The sequence below is a fragment of the Limulus polyphemus genome, unplaced genomic scaffold (assembly GCF_000517525.1).
Source record: "Limulus polyphemus unplaced genomic scaffold, Limulus_polyphemus-2.1.2 Scaffold2, whole genome shotgun sequence".
NCBI lineage: Eukaryota > Metazoa > Arthropoda > Merostomata > Xiphosura > Limulidae > Limulus > Limulus polyphemus.
This window is the reverse complement of record NW_013665612.1, coordinates 3,033,146-3,047,923: the sequence shown is the minus strand read 5'-3', so window position 1 is coordinate 3,047,923 and position 14,778 is coordinate 3,033,146. Positions and strand designations below refer to the sequence as shown.

Genomic DNA, 14,778 nt, shown 5'->3' with positions numbered 1-14,778 from the left:
AGGTAAAATAATTAATAATAATAATACTAAAATGGTTCACAAGGCACGCACGCAAACAGCTCGAGGGTAAGGTAATTTGATAGCGTAACATGAGCTGCACGTTCCCCGAGTAAATTACAACTTATAATGGAACGGATAATAGTTAGACACAGTTCAAAGAGCAATAAAACAATAAAATTTAATTATAAATAGATGTATACTGTTTGGATAAATGAATGTAGTTTCAAGTTATGATTTGAAGTCATTATAGAAAGAAAAAAATGGTAATTTAGGTTTATTTCAATCTTTTTTGGTGGTTACAAGGTTGGTTGAATTGACCGATCCCATGTTGAGATAGGGTAGAGAAAATAAAAGATAAACCATAAAGTTTTACTGAAAAAAAAAAACGTTTGAAATGCATTTAGGAGGTTTTTAGGGATTTACACAAAGGAAATTTGAGATTTTTGAGATAAGGAAAAGTATTTTTAATTTGAACATGAAAATTACTTTGCACACGGACTATTCAAAACAAATACTCAATATAATCATGGTCAAATCCTTGATTTATTAAAAATACTTCACTAAAAAATGTAATTTTTTGTACTTGAAAGACTTATAATATGAACTGAAAACTGCCAAGTTTTGTGAAGATATACACACTATATTGAAAGTTAGATGTATTAAATCTATAAATACTATAATCAAGTACAAAGAGGTCACATGGTCGGTCAAATTGACCGAGCCTGTGTTGAGCGAGTTAATATGTTAAATTATTTACAACTAAATATTGGTGGACTTGATGAAACAACCATTATCTCTAGTGTTTGTCATATACATGTTAGAAGCAATATTTTACATAATTTGTTATTTTTATAATAAGTCCTATATTTACATCTTCTTGGATTGTTCGTTACCTTAGTAACAGATACAACAAACCAAATTTTGAAAAAAAAAGAAAGTAGCAATGCAGAATCAACCACTATAAATTTAAAGTTCATAAAATAACTTGAAAATTAAATTTATACCTGTTATTTCCAAGGACTCTTTTTCCTCAGCTGATGAATTTTGCCGTTTCCGACTTTCTTTTGAGACTGAACTGATAGATTTTTTCTTATCTTTAGTGCACCACTTCCATTCAGGATGGGCTTTGAAATGAGCTTCTTTAACCTATCAGTAACAGAAAAGATAGTACATGTACTGATTTAATGAAAGTGCAAATACAAATTATTATTTCATTCTTTCACTTTTCTAATTATCTAATTGTATAGCTTTTCACTTTAAATTAAACAATAGGACATAAAGATGCACTACCATATTGTTGAATCAATATAACAGAGTAAATTACCTAAATAAGTAATTAACAGTTAAAACATTTTTTTACCTGGCTATGAAATTAAAAATTAATGGTACATAACCTATGTGTAATATATTAAGGATGTGTCCACTTGGGTGGTACGTGGAGCTGAATTCCAACTGTCTCCTCCAGAAAACTCCCCTCTCATCTAAGATATAGTCTTTTAAGATTTTTAAGTTCTTTAATATGAAAGTGTTAACTTTTTATGCTCCCAAATAACTCTTTGCCTCTTATCCCCCACAAAAAACACCCTAAAAATGCAACTGAAGGGTACCAATGAAAATAATGACCTATACATACAATAATGTTATTTGAAACATTTAATAAGTAATTAAAGCAATATCAAGTGACTGCATAATTATATTACCTACTAAAATAATTCTATGTGTGTTAAACCTATCAAGTAGCAAAAAAGTTGTAAACGCATTGCATTTATTTTAGCTTTGCTTTTTCATCTGTTTGGTAAAGGGAAAAGGTACCATCAAATTTTGAATACAGCAATGTGCTGTAGAACTGGGGAATCAATCTGACCAATATTATGAAAATACTATTTTTTAAAGTATAATTAATACTTTGTAATAATTTAATTTGTTTGTTGTTCAGTAATACAAAATGTCTTATTTCATTCCAAGTAACAGTAAGCTTATGTCCAATCAGATAACTTTACATAAGTATGACAGTTCAGTTTTTCATACAATTACTATAATGGACAGACAATATAATATGCAACATGTAAAAACAAGCATACTTCACTACTCCTGGCACAGAATGAAACTGAGTAAGAAGTTATGAGAATAAATTATTCAAAGCATATTCTGATGCATCCTTTTTTTTATTGTTATTAAACACAACATGTGACCTTAATGTATCTGTCCTAAGACTGTCCTTTCATTGGTTGAAGTTTCTGCTTGAAAGGTAACATTTATATATCAAATGTGCTGACAAAATTTTAAATACTACACATTTTGTACTTTAAGTTGTAAATGTCACAATATAAGAAAGAAAAACAAAGTAATTTAAACTACAAAGCCCTATAAATTAGGATTTTATTTTTTGAAAATGTACAAATTTATAATTTTAATATATTTTCTGTCTAACAGCTGACTGTTATTTGCACAGAAATAAACAAATTGGCATTTACAAATGTATCACTAATCCTAATCCTGACAAAGGAAACTAATCAGGAAAATCACCTAAAAAGGCAAAAAAGAGAATATAAAGGTTGATAAAAAAAAGATAGTTAATCTCCAGTCGAGGAAAAACATCTAATCATGACAACATTATTTGAAATGTTTGCTGTACTTTTATGTTCGGCATTTTTTTTTTGTCTTTTAACTCTCTCCACTCAATATTCTAAATTTTCAGACAATACAAATCCTACTACCCAAGTGCTTTCGGCCAATGAGGATTATATTGAAGAAGTCAGGTTTACACCATAGCTTTACCAAATGTCAAACAATATGAAAATTGTTAAAAGAGAAATATGAGTTAAATAAACACTTATTGTAAATTTTTTCAAAAATTCTAGGTTAAAAAACTAACCATTATTAAATAATTTAGCTACATGTAACAGATAAATATACATTGTAATATATAATTAGTAAGCCTATTAAATATTAACGATTTTAAATCAATTGAGTTGGTACATTTTTTTTTATCAACCACAAAAGTAATATAAATTCAAATGGCACATTTTAAAACACTTACTTCAAAAGCCAAGTTTTGATACTGTTGTTTTTCTTCTTGCCCTAATGAGTACCACCACTCCCCCAGTATTTTACTGACTGTCCTATTGTCTTGATTAGGATGAAGCTGATGTACTCTTGTTCGATGTCGTTTGCTAAAGATCATGAATGCATTCATTGGCCGACGAATGTGGTCTTTCTCTTTAGTCTAAAAAAACAAAACAAAAAACTTCAACCTTTTTGTGTTGATTTGTTTAATTTATAAAAAAGAGACAACTGAAATGAGGGTTTTACTATACAATAATTCATTAATACTTAACATTGAATCTTGAGAATACTGTCACATTAAATTCTTTATAAGAGAAAGTGCAATCAATGTTCATAACATATAAACTAATTATCAACACAATATAAGAATAATATTAAATCACCACAGCTACATGTACACAAATCTAGTTAGCTAATTTTTATGACATAAAAATGCAAGAGAATGATCAAAAGTATAAAGCAGAAGTATCAAGGTAAATCTGTAAACCCTGATAAAATACTATAAATGCAATTTGAAATATAAATTAAAGCTTTTTAAGACTATATTGGAATTACACAATATGTTAGTTATTCTTCTATTATAAATAAAATATCCACAAGAAATACAAATTACTCAATAAAGTAGTATAGTTAGCAAGTTTTTACTTCCATTACACATACCTGTTTCAAATAAAATTGCACCAGTAAACAGAAAATTTGATTAATAAGGAATTGTTCATTGTTTGTTGATTTTGTAGTTAATGACCCATATATCTATACCATTCAAATTAAGTTTCTCTTCAACTCAAAATTCTTAAATATTACCTACAATCAGGGCTAAATCAGGATGATTAGTGGTATTTGCTAATCGATTAATTGACAGCCCCATTAATTTATTTCATTTGATTAATAAATTGTTGGAATAACACAAACATTAATTTCAATTAATCAATTAGTTCAATCATAATTTCAATTAATAAATTAGTTTATGAGACACTAATCGAGATAATTGTTGCTTATAGGTTATTGTTTAAATTTCCCAACTCTAATTCAGGCCCCCAATTTTTATGCAGCAAAAAATAAAATAAAATACACTTATCCAGCCAAAAGTTTTTAATTATGCATTACAAAATTGTTTATTCAGAAGTGATTATGTAGCAAAAATAAAAGTTATAGATTGAATATAATTTTTTTTAATATTTAAAATCACCCAAATCTCCATAAAGTCAAAACAGTTGAAAACAATAATATTTAAGATGTTAGACATGATTAATGCAATCCCACCATCCACACCAAATTGACAGTTATTTTTTATGAAATAACAACAAAAGCATACACACTTTTAGACTTCAGAAGTATTTTGAATTGCCATTAATTAAACTCTCTGACAGGCAGGCACTACTCCCCAAACAACAAGAAACAAATACATCAAGCGATATAAGTCTGGTAACACTGACCTAGGCCTAACTTCAATAAGTCTAAAAATTTCAAAACTTGATAAGGGTTAAGTTTGAAGGAATAACCAATATCAACTAAGAGACAAATAATCTGCAAAAATTAAGCAAACCAGTATTTTTAGGAAAATGTAAGGATATCTGAATGAATGATAGGCAACAGCAAAATATTCTGATGACTCAAATCTTTATTTATTGAATACTATTAATTTCATCATGTTCAAACACACACATAAATTAAACAAGAAAAAATATTTAGATATAAATTGATTGTGACAAATACTATTGCTAGCAAAATACCAATACCTAGTCTGTCAAAAGTAATAACAGTAAAGCCATTTTGAAAGGTGAGGTCCTAGGTTACCAATAAATTTTTGTGGGTTTTTGTTTCTTTTTTTTTATGATTTATAGCTGGAAGTGATGACTACTTCAACTGGCAAAGTAAAGTATGTTAACACATACCAATCAAGTTGAAACTGACTGCATATAGAAAATAGAACTGATAGAAAATTTCAAATTCTAAAACAAGGGGAAGTATTTTTAATCTGTTTTCCAAGCCAGCATTTTGAAACAAATTTTGGGAAGTAAATAACCTAAAAGTGATGGAAATACTAAATCAAATTATGTATGTATCTAAAGTTAAAACTTGACACTATTTTAGCACATTTGTACAAAGTTTCATGCAATATGGTTAAATACTTTCACTGGGAGAAGGATAAAAAAAAATCAGGGGTTATTAGTAGATTTTTATCTGAAAACCAAATTCCTAGAATCATGTTAAAAAGAACATGTAAAAGCATCATATTTTTTATTCATGACAGCAAAAAATGTAAAAATAACACTTTAATACAGTTGAGGTGTTATATATGTATTTATTTTTTGTTAAGAAAGTGATAGTAAGTTCAAGTAATAAGGCTATACTAAAGTAATAGAAAATTTTAATTTTCACATTTAAGTGTTCTGATCAAAATTAAATAGAGAAGATTAAAGTTCAAAATTCAGTTAGAATTAATAAGAATATCAAAATTTAATGTTCTATTCTCACTAAGTCTCACTACACATCACACTTTATAAGAAGATTAGTTGATACTGACAAAAGGATTAATACAATAACTGCAATTAAGTCCAAGTTTAAAAGATATGAATGTAATAACTGCCAAATAAAAATTTATTTATTTATTTATTTTTTTATTATTATTTTAAGATTAAGATTTTTCATCTGATTGTGATCAAGAAAGTTTAGTCTGGACTATATTAGGAAAAAGAAAATGATGAAACTTTATAAAATGTTTATAAGACACATTATTCACATACAATGTACGTATAAATTTACACACACATACACATTCACTCCACTGGTCTTGGAAAATATGGAAAAATTTAGGCCCCTATTAAATGGAAACTTAACCCAGAACATTAACAGAAATGTTTATATTTTAATGTTATTTAGTCTTTAATCATGCTAAAGAACAAGAAATAACAAAAGCAGTTGCAATGTGGTATTCAGGTACAATGATGTCAGACAAAACTGTAATACAGAAAGTTCTGGAAAATGTACACAAAAGATAATTTAGAAAATGGACAGTAAAAGAAAAAATAAGCATGGGTGTACAGATAAAACAAAGATATCTTTGTCCATACAACAAATACTGCTGACGTATTTAGATATTGTTATAAGCTATATTTCCATTGTTTTAATTTATATGTTTGCTAGAGGGTGTTGGTGATCATGATGATGATATAATAAACAAAAAAATTTGACTAATATTAAAATTGTTACATTAGTTATAAATATGAGTAATGAAGGAGCAGTTAGTTCAGTGAAGTATTCAGTAGGTGAATGATCGAGTAGATAATGATAGAAGAAATATTAATTGAGTAAAGTTATTCAGGCCACTGAAATTAATGTTTCTTTTAGCTAATCAGTTCAGTAGTTTAGCATCAGAAAAGTTTTTTGTGTTAGTAGTGAGAATTATTACATCTATTCTGCTATTCCATTACATAGTAACTTACTTTTGTTTATCGAACAAAGCTAAGTAAGTTAGATGCACAAATAGCATTTCAACAGAAATTTTGAGACTAATGGTACCTATACTTAGGATTAGCATAAAAATAGTGAACATAGCCTGTAGTCAAGATTATTGAATAAATAAATGAATTCATCATCATTATATAGTATGAACTTGGCATAATTTTTACAAAATACTCCAAAAGAATCTGCCCAAAGATAAAACATGTTACAACAATATACTGGCCAGCTTATATATCTAGTAATGCCTGTAACTGACCATTGGAACAGATATCTAATCTATTCTATAATCAATAGTTTGGAGTTATTGTGAATATTCATGTCAAAGTGAATGTAATAATAAAGCTAAACTTTTACAAACCTTTTTAGGAGTTTTGGGTTCTTCTGTAGTTAGAGAACTGAGTGACTGTGTTCTCCGCTTGGTAGCAGTGACAGGAACTTGTAGACTTGAAGAGTCAGATTCTGAAGTAGACACAAATACATCTTCCTCTTCATCCTCTTCTTGTTTTGATTCAACAGAAGCTGCAAACCATTAACTTAACCAATGAGTATCAGTAAGAGCCAGAATTTACAGATGATAATCTTCCATCAAAATAATGTAACCCAGAAACAAGCAGATCTTCATTCTTTCTAAATCCTAAATATTCATTCTATAAAAGGTAATTAGTGTTTAACTAAAATCAAATAAAACTATGTATTTATGATTAGTGAATTCTCAGAACAATGTTTACAGAAAGGTATAAATCTACCAAGAAACAAACTTCTAACAGTGACACATAAGAGTGGAAAACAATAGTCATAAAATAATGTTTAAGCTCATATTTATTCCATAAGTTAACATTTAAAAGGAAATACTTTATATTGACCACAAATGCTGAGAAATATATTTGTTAGAAAATTTTTGCCTTCAAATGAGCTTTTCTGGAAAAGCTTAAAACTAAGAAAAATAATAGTGCTCATTTAAAAAATGTCCCTTAGTAACAACATTATAGATAAGATTCAACTCCATAATATGTTATGAAAGGCAGGTAAAAAGTAAACTAGACACAAGTTCTTACATTAATAGAAAAGAACGTTGGTGCAATGCAATAGCTTCTAACCTATCAAAATGAAGAAGTCTTTCAGGAATTGACTCTGCATTGAAATTACAAGCAAGTTATAAACCAAATGTTTTACTTATAAATATTGCTACTTGTACTCCAGATAAATTTATCATATACTCCTGTAGTAGTTTGAGTCTATAATAAATACCTTATTAGCAGTGCTGCATTAGGGCACTGGTGGGCCCTAAGTGAAATATAAATTAGAGCCCCCTCCCCCTGCTTTTAAGAAAATACAATACAATTTGATAAAATGAATATATATATACCATTAACAACTAGTTTATTATTATTATTTTATCATACACACTTCAAATTTTATCATTTATTATTATATTTGCAACATGTGATGGGCCCCTGGGCAACTACCCCTTGTGCCTACTGAATAAAACAGCTCTGCTTCTTAGCAGCAACTGCTAGTGAGTTAACCCCTTTAGCTCAGTTTGTAGGAGCACTCACTTGATGTATGAATGGTGTCAGATTCAATTCTGAACTCAGAAAAAAAAAGATGAATGCCAAACAAAAATTGGTATCTAGCTAATAGTTATTTCACAACACTGATATTGGGCCCAATGATGTACTTTGCTTGTGAGGTGGAAGATATGTGTTAGTTTGAGTTGTTAAAGAGTTGTTTGAGTTGTTAACAGCAATAGCTAATGAGTTAATTCTTTAGTGTCAAAGTTACCAAGAGCTGAAGTATAATATTCTAACATCAGAATGAATTTTCAAAAATTAATAAATAGTACTTTGTTTTTGCGTTTAAACAAAGAATTTTAATTTCTATATTGAAATGTTATATATTTCCCACAATGTTAAAACAGAAATCACATATATATAAATATACTGAACATCTGAAAATCCAAGTTTACAAATTATAACAGGTGTTTGACTCAAAAATTATCATCATCATCAACAATGAATGTTTATTATGTTCATATATAATGCAGCTATTACATACTTGTACAAAACTACTCAAACTAATGTTTACCTGATTTATTGTCAGTTGGGTCTGAATGAGTTATTGCAGGGAAAGCTGGTGCTGATGAGACTGCTGGTGGGGCACTCTTGGGAGGTGATGGTGGAGCAGTGAGGTAGGGAACCAGAGAGTGCCATGGAAAGATTGGAATTGGCTGAGCATCACTGTCATCTACAACATAAATAATACAAAACAACCATAATGAGCAGATATTTTACAAATTGTTCCTCTGTAGCTTCAAAGTTTAGGCATTAGTTTAAAACTGACTGCCATTGCCAGACTGTTGAGTTTGATAGGTAGCAATTGGCCTATTGTGGAAATAGATTAAATTAAATGATTAAAGTAATCATAGTAGTTTGAGTAAGTAGCTGTAAGTTTAATATTTTTACACAAAATACCAGCTTGTTTGAACATTCAGTGAAATTAGTTTTGGCATTGAATTAAATTAAGAGTTAGGATATTTTTATGCTTTTTTTATGTCACTATATAAATGAATCAGTATATATATACTAGATTGATGTTAATCACATTCGAGAGTTTAGGTGGTTTATTTTTGTTGTTTTGCTGGCATCATATCCTTTGGAGCTTTCTTATGGACTGAATTCAAGATAACAAAAGCATTCTATTCTAAAAATAAATTGCAGTTCATACAAAACAAAGGTTTCAGGTTGAGCTCCTAAGCTTAATTCCATTTCTGATTTTTAGCCTTTTTTTTCCTTTCAATTTCATTAAGGATTGAACCACATTCTTACAACAATTTTACTTTAAATTAATCCATTAAGGCAAAAAAAAGGTATTCAAAACATGGATGATAGTAATACAAATAGATCAAGCAACAAACATTAAACACATTGGTTAGAAGATTTACTCATAATTATATTCATGTGCATACAATGATTTCTTTTATAAAACATTTACTATTTAGTATTCATGAATGTACTAGGTTTGAACTGCATTAAAAATGTCTTATATATCTTATATATACATACAGAAATGTAGTCTTTAACTTCCAAAATAGAAACATATGAAAACATTAAATGTGCTTCTATATAAAAAAAATCCTATTGTATTAAACATATTACAATATGAAGAATGTAGTTTATACATTTACTTATAATATTGGTTTTAAGGGTAGTTTTCAAAACGGAAAAAAAAACATTAATAACTTTCTTTTTAGCTTTACAGACATCCCTGAATAGTGACCACGGCCGCTATAGAAAACCTAAAATTTACAAAGAATTGTATGCGAAAATCAGTTTAGCCAATGCAGGCAGAGGATTGTGTGTTTAAATGTGCACCAAAAATACGTTACTAGTAAAACGACAGTCATTGTAATCAACTGTAACTTGCTTTAAGTCACGTGAACACAATTTCCTAGGTGACCTTTTACAAAGTTTGGAGCTGAGTCTGTTGCTAGGCGACATACAGCAAGTTACGGTGTCATAAGCACGCGCCAGTCGTTTCCTGATAGCTATAACACAGCAGGTACTCCAAAAGCGGTCTGAACAGTACTAGAAGCTCAAATTTCTTTCACGATAACTAAGTGTAATGCGCAGGCAACCATGTGCACGAACTGATTTGGGTTGATCACCTAAAAAATTAAAAATAAAAGACTTGAATTTTTTAAATAAAATGTTCATGTTATTTTTTTTTAAACGACTGGAAATTTTAATCCTAAAAGTTTTGTGTCAGAACTACACGAGTTTTCTACTTCTTTTTTTTTTAAGTTTTTAACACACGTGTTTTTACCGTTTCAGTATCCTTACTAAGCTATTTGTGCTGTATCCACTGCAGGTTCGGACCTGTCATTTTAGCGTCAACAACCCTCAGTCTTACCACTGAGCCATCGGGAACGCCATGTTAAAAAGATCAATGAAAAATTAACGATTAATACTGACTAAAGCACAAAATTACTTTAATGGGTAAAAATATATTTACCTGAAAACAATAAGATCTTAAATGATTCCTGAATATAATCAACAGATGAAGACTGAAAAAAGTTATTTTCTACACCACCAAATGATATTCGATTTTTTAATCATACTACATTTCAAAACAAAAAATTTAGTTTCTTTTTCGTTGAGGTTATTCAGTATATGATCCTGAGTAGTCCATTTCCAATTGAATAAAAAAATTCCTACAAATTGAATTTTCAATCAAGTCTTTAGTTACTTAAATGTTTCTTTTTATTAATTAATTAATTAACTAATGTGATTATGAAATAAAAATATAAAAGTTAAGTCCACAACAATGAAAGTTAGCTATGCACGACAATGTATGGAATCACGTGTACTATCCGTCAAAGCCAAATTTGAAATTAATTAAAGGTTACCATCAGTCTTCCCTACACCGTTAACGCCCGTTATGACAAGGAACTCCTATATACACGCCTTAACGACACGCCCACGTACTTTCGTATAACCCGTGGGCTCACTGCCGAATTGTGCTATGCAAATTCAGTAGTCTGACTCGTGTACACGCCATAATCTGTATTTGAAGCCTGCTTTCTAGTCAAAGTATGCATTAAATGTCTTTAAAGGGCATAGTATTACGATAATATTTAAACTTACCTATATTTCTAAAGATAAATCACTTCACGTACATGAAAGTTTTAAAGGTTCAGGTTCAAACCTTACGTTTGTGTGATATAAACAAGTTGTGTTTATCTTCATTTATAGCACAACAGAATAAATGTTTGATGTTCATATTCAAGCTATGGCGTCAGCTTTAACTTTATACTATTACATCAAACATTTCTGAGTTATTCGCTACTTGTAATATAATACTAACACTTGTGACGTCATTTTTTATTTAACTCTCCAACAATGTAATGTCGAAATAAAAAAACAGTCAATTTGACCTTGTGTCATCCAAAATTAACTTGAGACCACACTGTTTCATTTACATTACCTGGGAGAAACAGGTGTTAATTTACACTCACGATATTTATTTTAAAATTTGATATATTTCAATCAAAAGCGAATTATTTTTGGCATATGTATGTTTCATTACATTGTGCTGTGAGTACGGACTTGTATTATTACTATTATTAAAACCTCAGTTCGGATACTAAGTTGCATTACAAGTTAATTAAGAATAAAACTGTTTCTTTAACAAGTATTTTCTATCCAGTCACTGCTAGTAAGCGTATGCCAACTTTACAAAACCGGCAACCATTAACGATGAGTCTCTTGGTAGCTCAGAGTTTATAAAGCTAGAATTATGGGTTCGATTCCTGTGGTTGACACTGCAACAAACCCCTTGCGCAGCTTGGCGCTAAAACAAAAACTTATAAATGTAACTACTATTATTTTTTATCTTTTTTTTTCACATTAACGTGTAAGAAGACAGAATCATCGTAAAATTCATTATGCATTCTTACATGTAATCAATATATTTTTTTTATTTAGTTATTAGTAGACCGTTCGTTTACTTTGGTAAAACTTCCAGTTCTTTTTCTCAGAAGATGTGAAAAAGTTTCGTACAACCGTGTTAGTGAAAATGACATTAAGACAACAGGTACAAACTGATAAACCCTGACAGACATTTTTAAGTTGAATCACAGGCTTCCACTTAACATTCCTTCTACGTCAACTGTTGAATATTAGAACATGTAGTCACACACACATTCAAATGTGCCATATAAATAATCCTTACTGCAAGACCTCAAGGCGGAATTTAACCGAAAAAATATAACGTAGCATATTCCTTACACTTCTGGTGTTTGTCTAGGATACAAAATAGGTTATTTTTGCTAAATATGGCCCTGGTGTATAGTCTCTTCACATGGGAAGAAAAGAAAGATGTTGTCAATAAATTAAGTTTACGGTTTATTAAAATGAATCTGTTATTGTAGGAACACACGAATATTGTGTCAGTATTTTTGATCTGACAGACATTTTGAAAGCATATATTAGTAGAGTCATGTAATAATTTGAGGATACATTTGAAATCGCAATAACGTTAAAGATGTATAATACATTAGTACAAGCACATACTTGAAACTTGCGAATGTAAAATGAACAGACGTACTTATACGTGTAACAGAGTACCAATTCTTATTAATCCAACTAACGAGGATGTTTTATAGTGAAATCTTACCAGTACTTATACGGTACTTATACGCGACGTCGTTAGCTTCGTATACTTTTCTATTCATTAGCTTAATATCTTTGTAACTCCTCAATTAATCATCATATCCTTGTTCGTTACCTGTTTTACGTGTTGAATTGTGTAAGTTGCTCGTGAACAGAGTAAAAGACTTTGGAGCACTACACGTGTTAGACGTAAATGCACAAAAATTTCAGATTTAAAAAGAAAATGTCACTATTAAGAGTGAATGTGTATATACAAGATTATATTTATGGAAAAGTCAGTTAAGACCGAGATCAAACTAAACTAACTGGCGTTTTCCCCCGTTATGGGTAAGCGTAGTTTTTGTATTTATTTATGTACAATTCAAGCATACAACTGACACAACTTTGGCAGATAAGAAGTTCAAGGTCAAAATTGTTAATTTTTTTCTTTTAAGCTCAATCGATTTACTATCTGGAAAATAAAAGATAAGAAGTTCAAGGTCAAAATTGTTAATTTTTTTCTTTTAAGCTCAATCGATTTACTATCTGGAAAATAAAAGATAAGAAGTTCAAGGTCAAAATTGTTAATTTTTTTCTTTTAAGCTCAATCGATTTACTATCTGGAAACCATGTCGTTTTATTGAAAATAGAATAATATGGACATTTGTCCCATGTTGCTTGAAACCCCCACGCAAGTTTTTACATTTAAGGACTCGTAATCAAATTTTAACTTTACACAGGAAGAAAAGTATCTTCTAACTGTCCATTTCACAGACATCAATACTATATAGCAGTTTAAACTAATAACAATCACACTAGCTCCGGCTGAACTTAGCTATGTAACCAATGGCGTAACTTTGGTTTTTAAAGTGTGTGTGTTTGGGATGGAGGACAGTTTCTGTGGCTACAATATGAAATAGGTTTTTTTTTTTTTTTTAAATATCCTATCCTTGAAAAGGTGCGGGGGGGGGGGGAACATGTTCCGTGATAAATTCGCCTATGCATTTAACTATTGCTAGTACTACAGACTCAGTCCTTACTAGACCGTTTTCCGATTGATTTTATCTCATGTTTTCGCCTGTCTGTTACCGTCTCCTATAGTGTTCACTTTTTTTTTTTCTGTTTTCTTCAATTCGTTTTCTTTTGGTCATTTCTTTGATTCACAATTCACATTATTTTTCTTTCTTTATACGTTTTGTTGTTCTGTAGGCACACACTGGCTGCTCTGGAAACGTCTGAAGTATTACACGCGCTGCGTTCCTTTCTTACGAGTGTATACCCTCAGCACAGATACTTTTTCATTAAATTGATTTTTCTTTCTGGTAAGAGAACACAACATGCGTCATTACAGTCATCAAATCTTCAATCAAGAAGAAAAGCTACACGTGACAATGTTTACGAGAACGTCATAATGCAAGCCTCATATTATCGATCCTTCATCACGCTCCTAACAAAAAAAAAAAGTTCGTTTTCTTTTTTAAAATCATCTATATATTGAATGAGCTTGCTGGAATTTAACTTCTTTATCCACATCTATTGCCATATAGTAAGCATTATTGGTACCTTAGTTAATGAACGCCATTTAAGCAGCCCGAGTGAAAAAAACAGAAAATGGTCGATAAAAACAATTGTCTATAGTACTTAAAGACAAGTGTCACATATTTTCTCGTACTATTTAAAATGAAGTCGGATCCGCAATTAACATATAAAAAGAAAATGAAGACCGGAGACTTCTTAATTAATTAATTTTTTAACAGTCGATTTGTAGATTATAATAAAGTTCGTATTATTCCCCCCCCCCCTTTCTGAATACCCGGATATGTACGTGTGACAAAAGTTTCAGCTGCTGAATTGGTTCACGCGTTGGCGGAAGAAAACTAAGAATATAAGTGCAGAAAGAAAGATTCTACGGAATTACACCACAACAATTCAATTTTAATGAAATCCGGTCGGGATCTATGCCAGATATACCACTGCTTCCTGTACAACTTTGTTACTATAAATACAGTACCTCCTGTATGAGACAAGGCGTGCCCCATTGTTAAACGTGGCCAAGTTTTCAATTTGAGGGTTCATGCCTCATGTCCCGTCCCGATGC

General features: G+C 30.1%; 1 protein-coding gene across 1 annotated transcript in view; it reads right to left on the bottom strand.

Moving 5' to 3' along the window:
* The window catches only part of LOC106468014 (protein capicua homolog), an 80,583-nt gene that overhangs the window by 31,402 nt on the left and 34,403 nt on the right, over positions 1-14,778 (bottom strand). The window contains 4 exon segments of the mRNA XM_022395947.1: positions 1,005-1,146; positions 3,041-3,226; positions 6,890-7,050; positions 8,617-8,775. Of these exon segments, the coding sequence (XP_022251655.1) occupies positions 1,005-1,146; positions 3,041-3,226; positions 6,890-7,050; positions 8,617-8,775 (648 nt within the window).